Below are 11,698 nucleotides of genomic sequence, written 5' to 3' on the forward strand. Positions count from 1 at the left end.
TGGCGGGTATTGACCACTAGGGTTTGCTATGTAGAGAAGAAGAGAGAGGAGTGGTTCGTTCGTTCGTTCGTTCGTTCCTTTAGCTTGTGCGTTGGCTGTAGTAATTAAAAAAAAAATTATGGAACAATGGATTTGGTATGGAACTATGGATTTTTTTTTTACATGAACATTGATGGATTCATTTGAATATTTTATTTTTAGCTTTGTAGTTCATTGGTTACAGTGGATACGCTATCTTAATACAATATCAATTAAAAAAAATATGTTATTTTATTTTTTGCTAATGCTTTCGGAGCAGTCTCGACGTGCAAAAGACAAACAGCTACTTGGTCTCGATCCTCGGACCAGTGTTCAGCACTGTTGTCTTGAAATTGGCGGGTTCCTTTACTTGAAGCAAAACCTTCTTTTCAAACAAACCCTAGGAAGCCACAAGCACACTCTTCGCATGCAAGGCTCGGATATGAGGGCTCTGAGAATCTTCTTCTCCTACAAGCAACTCCTCAATCCCTCCCTCCCCAAATCCCTCTCTATTCCCCGCCATGTCCACTCCGCTTTTCCTCTCGCCGCGGAACAATCCAGTGCCCTATCCGATCCGGAACCCACAGGAACTACCCCTCGCGTTTGGTCTACTTACAGTAACGACCGGAATGGGGGTCAGGAGAAGCCTACTGGGGTGCTCGCGGACATAGCTCGGAGTAAGAAAAAAGGGAAGGAAAAAGTTTCCTGGGTATGCACCGATTGCGGGCACTCCGATGGGCAGTGGTGGGGCTCGTGCCGCCAGTGCAACGCCGTCGGTACGCTTAAGCGGTTTTCTGAAGGGGAGTCTGAGGCTTCGGTTTTGGAGGCTGCATCGCGGTCGTGGATCCCACAGCAAGCCAGAGACGTGCGGCCGTTGCGGTTGACGGATGTGAACAGAGGGATTAATCAGCTGAAATGGCGAATTCCGCTGTAAGCTCTACTTGGATTCTAAGAAAGTATTTAATTTCCTAACAAAAATGTGTGGTCACCTTGGTGTAAATTGAAAAATTAAAGCGAGACAGAGTTGAGTATGAGGTTTTTGTTTTAATTACATAGAACCAGGAATCAATCACTTGTATTGGCTCTGGTTCTGTAGTCTTTTATTTTTGATAAGTCGCTTGATCTTTTTTTTTTTTTTTAAATGGTGGAGCGTATATTTCCTTAAAAATATGTGAGTTTGTTTCTATGATTGATACTTAGGTATGGACCTTTCGGAGAAGAAGTCTCTAGGGTGCTCGGTGGTGGTCTTGTACCCGGTTTGTCTCGGTTTACCTTTATTTTTATTATTACAAAAGACTTTGAGATCATTCTGCTTTGGTTCTCCCCTTTCTTTGTGTGAGAATAGCTTTGTCCGCTAAAAGGGGATCATTGCTTTTGTTCCCTCTACTGTATGTCATCCACCCAGGGCACTAGCAATGGTTTATGCATCTTCATCTTCAAAATCACATCTTTTAAAGATTGATTTTGAAGAAGAAGAAAAATTCCTACATTGGATTATATATTTTTTGACCAAATAATAATAAAATATTATTATTATTATTTTCCCTAAAATTTGGATAGTCCAATAAATTCAAGTCAAATTCAATATCCAAGTCCAATAAATTCAATCTACCATATATATATTTAGCAACACAGAAAAATCCACACATATTCTATGTGTGGTCTAGTTTCATACAAATTCATAACTTGGACAAGGAAAAATAATAAAAATAATGTTTAAAGAAGGAAAATGACGTCTTCAAAGATAAATAATGACTGTTCATAGTTATTCAAAATTATAGATATAGATAAGCTAATATAGATGATTTTAAGGGAAGTCTATTCAAATTTGAGAATAAAGATGAAGATAGATAAGCCATTGTTAGTAATATGGGACTTGGCAAGGCTTTGCAAAGTGGATGCATTGAAGTCCCAGATCTAGTGTTCTATTATCCAACTTTTTTAACTTGTTTATTAAAATACTCATTTCCATTTCTAAATTCCAGTTAGCAAACTTTAGAAATACTGAGCACACCATTTCTAAAAGCGAAAAATTACATGTGGTAATGCTTGTGATTTTGGTTTGAACACAGAAATCCATTCTTGGAGATTTGTCTTGTCTTAGAATTACCATCTGATGGTTAGTTAAAAAAAAAAAAAAAAACCATCTGACGGCTAATTTTGGTTTTTCCATTAAAAAGAGCAGTTTATATACAAGCCCCCCTACCTAAAAAAAATAGTTTATACGCAAGCCTGTTCCTTGGTTATTTGGTGCCAACATGAAATTCTACTTTTCTATCTTCTGGTATGTGATAAAATTTGTCATTGATAGTCTTTTAGATAACTTAGTTCTTGCTCTTTGTGAAATAGAAATTTCAGTGCTTATTTTAGCTGTGTTTTTCTTTTGGGTTTTGAAGGTTCTTTGGTTTTAGTTGGTGGTGATCCTGGTGTTGGCAAGAGTACACTCTTGTTGCAGGTATAAATTTTGTTTTAAGGATCAATTTTCATCTTAATAGCTTTACATTGTAGTTGTACTTATGAGTATTTCTTTTACTTCATAAATTTGCCAAGGGTACCGGATTTTTCTATACCATTGGTTTCACCGTAGTCATCTTTCTCATTAAAAATTCTGATGTTCACTTCTTACCTTTGATTGGAAGATTGCTGCATTAATAGCTGAAGGGCATGATCTTGGTCGACCAGCCCCAGTTGTGTACGTTTCTGGTGAAGAGGTCATTTTCTGCATTCTAATTCTTGTTAGGCATATTCGTGTATTTTTAATAAAGCACATGAAAGTGAAATCATATAGGTTGATAGGAATTTTTAGTGATAGCTATTCTGAAAAACTTATTTTGTTATATCTAGTTGAAATAAGGGAAGTTTCTAACTACGGCTTTAATTTTTCCTCCATTTAGTTGGAGGGAATGTGGCTTGAAATGTTCCAAAATGGAGCTTAACTTTGCTTATTCTGGAATAGTTCCCATAAGCTTTTGGTCTACAGAACTCTTCAGCTTGTGTAACAAAAAAGTGGAATTTGTGATTTCACCATCTTTGTGTTGCACGATATTTTCACTCCCTTAGAAGCTAGTTACTTTGTTTGTTTCAAGTAACAAACTCGTGTCTCTTCCCTATGGCAGAGTGTGGAGCAAATTGGAAACAGAGCTGATCGAATGACGATTGGAGGAGATGAACTTTTCTTATATTCTGGCACCAATATTGAGGTGCATGATTCTGGACTTGACTGTTTTAGTTATAATGTATTTTTAATGATTGCTTTGATCTCTGCTTATCATGTTACATTTACTTATATCATGTTTATAATTAACTTATTTTTGCTCAATTTGAAAATTGTCTTGCAATATTTGTTAGTCACATGTTGATGTGCCTGGTTGTTGGCTCCTTTGCGTCTCTGGTTGTTTTTCTCTAACTTCTGTCATTGTTTGTATATTGGACCGTCATAGTGTGTGTTGTGTATGGTGCACACATGCATGCGTGCTTCCTTACAATTCTTAGTTTTAAGTATCAAGTTCTATATTTTCGGTTTCTCATTTGGTAATTAGGTGATGTGCCCTTGAAGATATGAGCATTTTGTTGCAGCAAAAGAAACACAATTACAATGGCCAATATATAAAATTATATTAGTAAATAAATGTTTAAAGAAAACACTGATGCATGCTAGATACTTCTGTTTCAAGATATGGGGATCTATATGTAGTATGTTATGCTTAGAAACTCCTAGTAGTAAGTCCTTGTCAAGTGCTTTTCCAATCTAATTAATGGTGACCGAATCTTGATTTTTGTTAGATGTATGCTAAAATAATTGGTGTTTTTGCCTTCCTTCAGGATATATTGAAAAAAATTCAGCCTCTCTCCCCTCGGGTTCTTATTGTTGATTCAATTCAAACAGTTTATTTGAATGGAGTGACTGGAAGCGCTGGTGGGCTCTCACAGGTTAGAATATTACTCTTATACTCTACCAGAGGGAAAAAAGTCTGGTTTTAGCTCAGGATGTTTGATATTTATGAGCTGCTTCTGGCAATGCTTACCGCGGCACAATTTTGTTTGAATATCTTATGTGTACATGGTAATGTTTACACCTAAGGCATTTCTTTCATGCATTTAAACTTGCTTATCGGTCTTTTGGGTTGTTAATAACCCAAAAGGTTTTCTATATAAAATTGGTTTATTTTTCTTTTTATGTGCTCATTTTTTTTCTCAGTTTGTAAACATATAGGCTCGCTTTGTACCAGAATAATATTTTTAATGGCCATTAAGTGCACATGTTTGATGTGATTTTATATGTGGATTTCTGGACGGTATGTGCGTTCCGATACGGTTCTGATCTGTGACAGGTGAAGGAATGCACATCAGCATTGCTATGTTTTGCTAAGAAGACAAACATCCCTGTTCTTTTGGTGAGGATACATTGTCTAAAATCTGACCATGTCTGTTTATATTGTTCCTCATTTCATAACTTGATATACATTTGTTACTTATAAAAAAATGACTTACATTTGCTGAATACTAGGACTTCTTTCCGTTAATGCAGTTAGATTTAATATGTCTATAATACTAGTTCTGCCCCTTTTGGTACTCTAGAATAAGAAAAGAAACTGAACTTTTTAATTCTTGGGATACATGTTATCTTTATTTTTTCACATCTAGGTTGAAAGTTTAAAGCACATTAGTTCAATGTTTCTGTGAAATCCTTTAAGTTGCATTTTACCAGTTGCTGCAATTGAAGTTTCTTTTGGCTTGTCTAGTGCTTTGAAAGTGGCCATTTTTTGTTGTTTTGAATGATAAGTGCTTCGTAATGGACTGGAAGTTAGCAGATAATTCGTGTGGATGCTAATGATTTACTGTTACCATTTGAAGTGAACCCCTCTCCATTTGAGGCCAGAATAATTGTAATAAGAAGACAGCTTTAAATGTTAATATTCACGTCATGTTTGTAATCATCTCCTGATTCTTGTGTTCTTTGAATCTGTCTTGCCAGTTATCAGCTCCTATGTCCTAGTATGAATAAAAACTTATATATGAAACCCTGAATATAACCTTTTTTTTTTTTGAGAGAGAGAGAGAGAGAGAGAGAGGAGTAATTTTCTTTAGTGTTCAACTTTCTTACTTGTCTTCCTAACTTTTACACAAGCATTTTAAGTGTAACTTCTTTCAGTATGATCAGTTGATAATAATTTCAATTGCAGCTGCTGGTAGGATGTATAGATCTTTCTTGAAATAACGTCTACCAATTTGTTTACATTCAACTTCCATGATTATTGAGTTGTACTCTTATTTTTGCTCTTCTTGTTGTGCCTTTCAGATTGGACATGTGACAAAATCGGGAGAGATAGCAGGGCCTCGTGTCTTGGAGCACATCGTTGATGTTGTTTTATATATGGAAGTTGGTACCTTGTTACCTTTTCTTTTCCTGGATAGTTGGTAAAGCTGGTACTTGGTCACATTTTAGTCTGCCTTTTTATTTTCTTTTATCAGCATGTAGTCTAGGTTTGGGTCCTTTGATCCGGCATCATTAAATTAGAAGCACACCCATACTTTAACCTAGACTTCATCAAGTTAGCTTGTTGAAGATAAGATATTCCTTGCATTGGCAGGCATTATGACTTCTATTTTATTGTCAGCTGAGTGGCTTTTGTAATATATCGTGAATACATGGGTTGCAAAATGATGCCTGAAATTGATTGCGCATATTATGGTTATGATGCCAGAAACTGACCACTGATATCTTACATAAATGTTTAGGGAGAGAAGTATTCATCACATCGTTTGCTTCGGTCTGTGAAGAACCGTTTTGGATCCACTGATGAGGTATTTCATGGGTATATGCTATTGCTTCAATCCTATTTACTATATGCATTATTCATAATTATGATTTTGTTAAATTCTTTTTCTTTGGGCTCCAACTTGACACTTTCTTTGCATTGCACTCAAATGATACATGCATAACCGTGAAGCATTAACTTTATAGTCATATTGTCCTTCAATCCTAATCTTAACCTCTGTTGTAGTTTTGATTGTGATGATTGTTATGACAACTATTTTAGGTTCAACCTTGTGTCTGAAGATATTCTTAATATTGTATTTTTACTCTTATAAAAGAAGTAGTCTAGCCCATCTCCCATGATCTAGCATCTTCTGGTCATGAAAAAAGATATTTTGAATTGGTAAATCGGTAATGAAGTTTCATGTTAAATCCCATCTTACAGAGCTCTGTGCAATCTAATTGGATGATTCTCTCTTACTTCCTGAAGTTTTTTTTTTCCCAGAGTGTAATGTTAATATTGCTCTCTGCAATTGTGCATTTTTTGAGCCATGAAGTGTTTTAGAATAGGGCCAAAGGTTGTATATTACGTCATTTTTCTTAATTGTATTTGCCTTCAAAGTACAAATCGATCAGAGTTCCTTACTCATTACTAAATATAACAACTGGAAAAATGTTTTATTCTGTCCGTGCTGATGGTAGGCTTAACTCTTGCTCTCAGCTTGGAGTACTTGAAATGTCACAGTCAGGGTTGCAAGCTGTTTTGAACCCCAGTGAGATGTTTTTAAGTGAGCAATACTCAGATTCAGACTTCTTAGCTGGACTAGCTGTTGCTGTAATTATGGATGGATCTCGAACTTTCCTTATTGAAATTCAGGTAGCTATTCTGTAGTTATTTTATTTTTTTGAATCCTTTGTTAAATTGTGCAATTGACTGCATCTTTCTGTTATATTGGAGTATTTACTTTTTGAGGTTTTTTTTATTAGGACTTCCTTTTTGACGAATCAGGAGAGTTTAATGATATGGATTGATAATAGTACCGGGGAACTCTTTTTGTGCTTGTCTGTGGATTATTGATGCTGGAGTTATATATGAAATCTACAGATTGCTTTAGGTATATGTGTCTTAGACATTTACTGCAGTGTGTTGCCTGCCAAATCCATTATTTCATGGTTGTCATAGGGAACACATTTTGTACTCCTTAGATTTAATCTTTATGCTGTCATGGCTTCAAAACTATTTAACACCGTAAATAGGTGTTACTTTATTCTACGTAAGCCTTTGGGTCGGAACAATTTTATGGTGTGAAGGCCCGTTGATTTCCCTCTGAAACAGCGGTTTTGAATTTTATCAGGATTAAACCTTGGAGCAACCATATTTTTAATCATGGTTAGTCACTAATCTTTGGGTTTCGTTGCATTAGTCTCATCCCGTGTGACATTAGTAGGCCTCTCTTTGTGCAAATACTAAACAAGATGGTGGTGCCTACAGTGAAACTCTGGAAGGTCCATGAAGATTCCCAGGTTATATAGGTGAACCGTGAATGTTATGGTGGTTTTTTTTTTTGTAAATATTAAAGCGCTTACAAGGACATTTTGAACCATATTGACGTTATGAAGAGAATTTTTTAAGCACCTCTTTACACTCTTAATTGCTTGACATCTACACTTCATTTCTGTCTGAAAAATACTGACTTTTGAATATTTATGTAGGCATTATGTGTATCTGGGTCGATAGATTCAAGGCAAGTTAATGGCATTCAAGGAAGCAGAGCTGACATGATCATTTCTGTAAGTAAGCTTAAGTTTCTTTTAACACGTCATGCTCATGCAATCATTACTATGTGGGTCTTATTCTTTTTATATTCAATATTTCACCAAAATCCACTTGAATGCTGAGTAATAATTAAGTTGAAGGTCCTTTGAGCTATAAAATCCACCTTATCAAATTTTATTTTTCAAATGCTCAGTGTCACCCTACTGTTCTAGTCTCACAATACCAAGCTTGGCAGTTCTGCTTTCTTCCTGTTATCTCAATGATATGTTGAACCTGGTAGCTGCATTTAGCAATCAGATTAGTCCAACCTTTGATTTGTTTATACGATCAAGTAGGCCAAAGTGGTTGTCCATGCCCTGACCCTTGGAAAACTAGGAACATAAAGTGGGATTACAATGGCCATGATAAATTTTTTAATTATACAAATTGAAGAAGAAAATTTTTATTGCTATTTTTTCAGAAATTAGAGGAAGATTTAAAATATCCTGTACTGCAAGAAGAGATATGACAAGACCAGAACCTTCAATCCTTCTTTCTAAACTGGGGTGCCCGATTGGCCGTTCCATCACTTTGAATCTGAGGAACGAGATCTTTCCTCAAATCTAAGAAAACTGTTTGGCTCAAATTTCGTATAATTTGAAAATCCCAAAAAAATGTGGTTCTTATGTTTCTTAAAATATAGTTTATCGCATATTTTTCAGCAACAGACAGTGGGGCCCAATTCGTAATGTTATTATCTCGAGTTTGTTTATCACTACAATCGCTTTTCTTGATGGGTAGGGCTAAATAATCAAGATGACATTTTACTGCTTACCAAAGGATGCCTTGGTGGTCCATGATTGTGAACTGAGCACATTGAGTCTCTTAAATTGTAGGTTCTTATGAAGCAAGCTAGTCTAAAGCTTCAAGAGAATGTAAGTTGATTCTTCTGTAGTAGTTATGCTTTGCAATTAAGTTTTCTTCTCTGTATTTATGAGGCGTATAATTGGCTTCTGTCACTTAATTTTACCTATCAAAAAATTTTCTTAAATGTTTAAAGTTCTTTCAGGATTGTGGCTTAGAAATGGAAGAAAGAGAGAGTAGTAAAATCTTCCAAATGCTCCAAGGATGTTGAAAAAAACGAGAACCTTGATTTGCTTTAAAGAAATTAATGTGGAACTATTCTTCTAAGTTTATGAAGTGAGATGAGGGAAACACATCATGATTTTAGTGTGCTGTCATCTTTATCACCAATAGTACACTAATGTGAGAAGGCACAGTAGCTTGTAGCAGATTTTTCAATGAAACTATTTGAATAATTGATCGATTGTCCTTATTAACTATCAAATAAATAAATAAATAAATAATTGACCGATTGTCAAATTTGCACATGGAGTTCTAAGATACTAGTCTCCTAGATGAGTAAGATGTAATGGATATTGGGGGTATATAGGACAAAAGAATCCATAAAGAATTTTTTTTTTTTGATAAGTAAGAAGTAAATTTTATTGAAGTGAATGAAGATAGGCAAAGCCTATGTACACAGGAAGTATACAGAAGAAATGCCAAAGTACATTCTAATGGTGCAGATCCATAAAGAATCTTGTCTATGGAATAACTTAAAAGTAATTTTTAAATGGAATAAAGTTAAATTCGTTGTAACATTATCAGACTATGGATATTGTCAATTGTGATTTTTTTTTTATATTTTATGTGTTTGTCTGTAACTTAATTGTAAAAGCTGTTTTATTATAATTTTACATAATAAAACAGATGATGCAGTTAATGGTGATAATTAGTGCAAAGAAATATGTTCAAACCTGTTATGCTATCTTTAAGAAATTTTAAGGACCTACTTGGCCCATTATTGCTCTTTTTTCTTCATCTAGTTATATATATATATATATATATATTTACAAGTAAGAAGATATTTTACTGATATTAAAACTCTTCATCCAGTTATATCACAAATGGTACTTTCAATTGCTAGATTTTATTGTCTGCTGTACCTGTGTTCATTTTACATCTGATTACCTTGTTCTTTTCTATTTTGGTGGGGGTTCTTTTTTGATAGGCAATCTTCTTAAATGTTGTGAGCGGGGTGAAACTGACTGAAACTGCTGGTGATCTTGCAATAGCGGCAGCAATTTGCAGCAGGCATGTGTTTTATGATCTAGTTCACCTTGTTACCTTTTTACAACTATTATAATCTATATCTTGTAAAGTATATATGGGGCTTTACATACTTCATGATAATTTTCGTAGAATTTTTCAAACATTCCACGGCTGATATAACATGTTTTCAAAGCATTAGCAGCTTTGAAAGGTGTGGAAAGGATTTTTCTCTTTCTTTCTCCTTGGAGTTGACTTCACATGTTTGTGTTGTCCGTCTTCAGTTTTTTGGAGTTTCCCATTCCCAACAGTACTGCATTCATTGGTGAAGTTGGCCTTGGTGGTGAGCTTCGCACGGTAAGCAGATATTTCGTTATTCTTTTCCAGTTATGGAAGCTTCTTTACATTCCATTAGTGGTATTGTTATCAGTGCTTAACATAGCTCTCATGCATAAATTTCCTATGCCCAACCTCTGCCATTTCCTTTATTTTTTTTTGACGCTGAACTACTGGAAAATAAATTAAATAAGGCAGGGCAGGTATTATTTACTGAAGTGAGTAAGTTTGGCAAAGAGGTTGGCTTAAGTGGTAAATGCCTTGGTCTTGGCAGTATGCTCCCTCCAAAGTCGGTTTGTATCCTCTTGGATGCAAACAATGTCTAGTGGCTATCGGATTGGGGGATTTTCTTCTTGAATTACCCAATGTGCACTTGAGGGGAAATTCCTTGCCAAGAGCCCGTGCACTGCATCCCTGGAATTAGTTGGACACTGTACTCGGACACCTGGTGCCAACCAAAAAAAAAGTTTGGCAAAGCCCAAGGAACGTCTCTAATAGCCAATTTTAGAGCAAGGCAAAGGAGTTGATTCTGACTGCAGACGTTATACCCTTGAAAAACACTACAGATTGTTGTGGTGCTTAGAATTTCTTTGAGTGATGTGAAGTTAAAATTATAGGTTGACCTCAGCAGTTTTTATTTTATTTACTACGTCTTAACAGTTCTATAAACTTTTTTATTTTGACATTTTAGGTACCTAGAATGGAGAAACGGGTAAACACGGTGGCAAAACTGGGGTATAAAATATGTATTGTTCCCAAGCCAGCTGTGGAATCATTAGGATCTCAAGGTTTTGAGGGAATGGAAGTCATAGGCTGCAGGAATCTGAAAGAGGTTATCAACACTGTGTTCAGGACGCACTGAAATGAAGCTGTAGATCAGTTTTATTCCTTTTGTTGCATTAAATTTCGTAGATATAAATACTACAGAAGCACCAAAATGTGCATACAAAGTCACTTTGTTGCCCTTTTCTCAACTCGGTTCTGTATTTTGGGATTTTCTTTCATATGATTTGATGTGCTCCATCAGTGATCACCACCAGTCCTTGGGTTACGATCAACATATTTGTAAAGATGTAGTATCTTTATTAACACCAAGGACCCCAAGATGCTTTGTCGTTTTGAACTTTGTCAGAAGAATGTTATTGTCAATGCCAAAAATGTTGTTGCCATGGAAATAAGAGATGAAGCATCTCTCGCCCAATGCATGATTCAGAAATCTACAATGAAGTGGGGAACACGCAGACTCGTGTAAAGCATATCTGTTGGTGCTTGAATCGCTCATAGATTCTTATATTATATATTTATCGTATAATCAGTATTGCCACAACCACAGTTCGGCATATTATGTTATGCTTTATGGAAGTACCGTGTGAAGGAGCACGTAGACCCCCCCATTTACAGAAAGTGTATTTCCGCACAAAAACCTTATGAATCACTACTTGGCGCGGTGATCACTCGGGTAGGAACTACATACTATCATGCAGCCAAAAAAAAGGATAAAAAAAAAATGATACCCCGAAAAGAGCACAACACTCCAAATAAGCAGCCGCTCAAATTCGGAATGTGCTGCTAGCCACTTTGCAAAGCTGTGGCTCCTTCTATGGCATAATGTCCGAAGCAAAATGGAATGCAAATTATTCGTAAGATTGAGACACCATCAAGTACCTCAATTCCATTGCTAATGTGCTCGCAATATGACAACGTATAGCAAACAACAA

The 11,698-nt window shown here is 35.6% G+C and overlaps 1 protein-coding gene across 6 annotated transcripts; it reads left to right on the top strand.

The window, feature by feature from the left end:
• Position 1: 1 nt before the first annotated feature.
• On the top strand, positions 2–11,155 carry LOC122281789 (DNA repair protein RadA). Of its 6 annotated transcripts, none has more exons than XM_043093592.1 (16): positions 2–135; positions 299–948; positions 1,219–1,274; positions 2,415–2,473; positions 2,658–2,729; positions 3,135–3,218; positions 3,841–3,948; positions 4,350–4,412; positions 5,318–5,398; positions 5,758–5,823; positions 6,498–6,653; positions 7,490–7,567; positions 8,429–8,467; positions 9,607–9,689; positions 9,929–10,001; positions 10,672–11,155. In XM_043093592.1, exons 1-16 carry the CDS (start codon positions 127–129, stop codon positions 10,840–10,842), a joined length of 1,848 nt encoding a protein of 615 aa, XP_042949526.1. In that variant the 5' UTR covers positions 2–126; the 3' UTR covers positions 10,843–11,155. The 6 variants fall into 6 exon arrangements, 3 of the variants coding, with proteins under 3 accessions (XP_042949526.1, XP_042949508.1, XP_042949517.1); XR_006230322.1 differs by lacking the exons at positions 2–135; positions 9,929–10,001; positions 10,672–11,155 and adding exons at positions 6,764–6,891; positions 7,132–7,166; positions 7,269–7,309 and having other exon boundaries at positions 173–948; positions 9,607–9,649; XR_006230321.1 differs by lacking the exons at positions 2–135; positions 9,929–10,001; positions 10,672–11,155 and adding exons at positions 6,764–6,891; positions 7,132–7,309 and having other exon boundaries at positions 173–948; positions 9,607–9,649.
• The last annotated feature ends 543 nt before the right edge of the window (positions 11,156–11,698 follow it).

Source organism: Carya illinoinensis, chromosome 1 (assembly GCF_018687715.1).
Source record: "Carya illinoinensis cultivar Pawnee chromosome 1, C.illinoinensisPawnee_v1, whole genome shotgun sequence".
Lineage (NCBI taxonomy): Eukaryota > Viridiplantae > Streptophyta > Magnoliopsida > Fagales > Juglandaceae > Carya > Carya illinoinensis.

Coding starts and splice junctions, on each gene's coding strand:
- LOC122281789 (XM_043093574.1), top strand. CDS start 173: ATGGATTCATTTGAATATTTTATTTTTAGCTTTGTAGTTCATTGGTTA. Junction 949..1,218: donor CTGAAATGGCGAATTCCGCT/GTAAGCTCTACT, acceptor ATTGATACTTAG/GTATGGACCTTTCGGAGAAG. Junction 5,824..6,497: donor GTTTTGGATCCACTGATGAG/GTATTTCATGGG, acceptor TCTTGCTCTCAG/CTTGGAGTACTTGAAATGTC.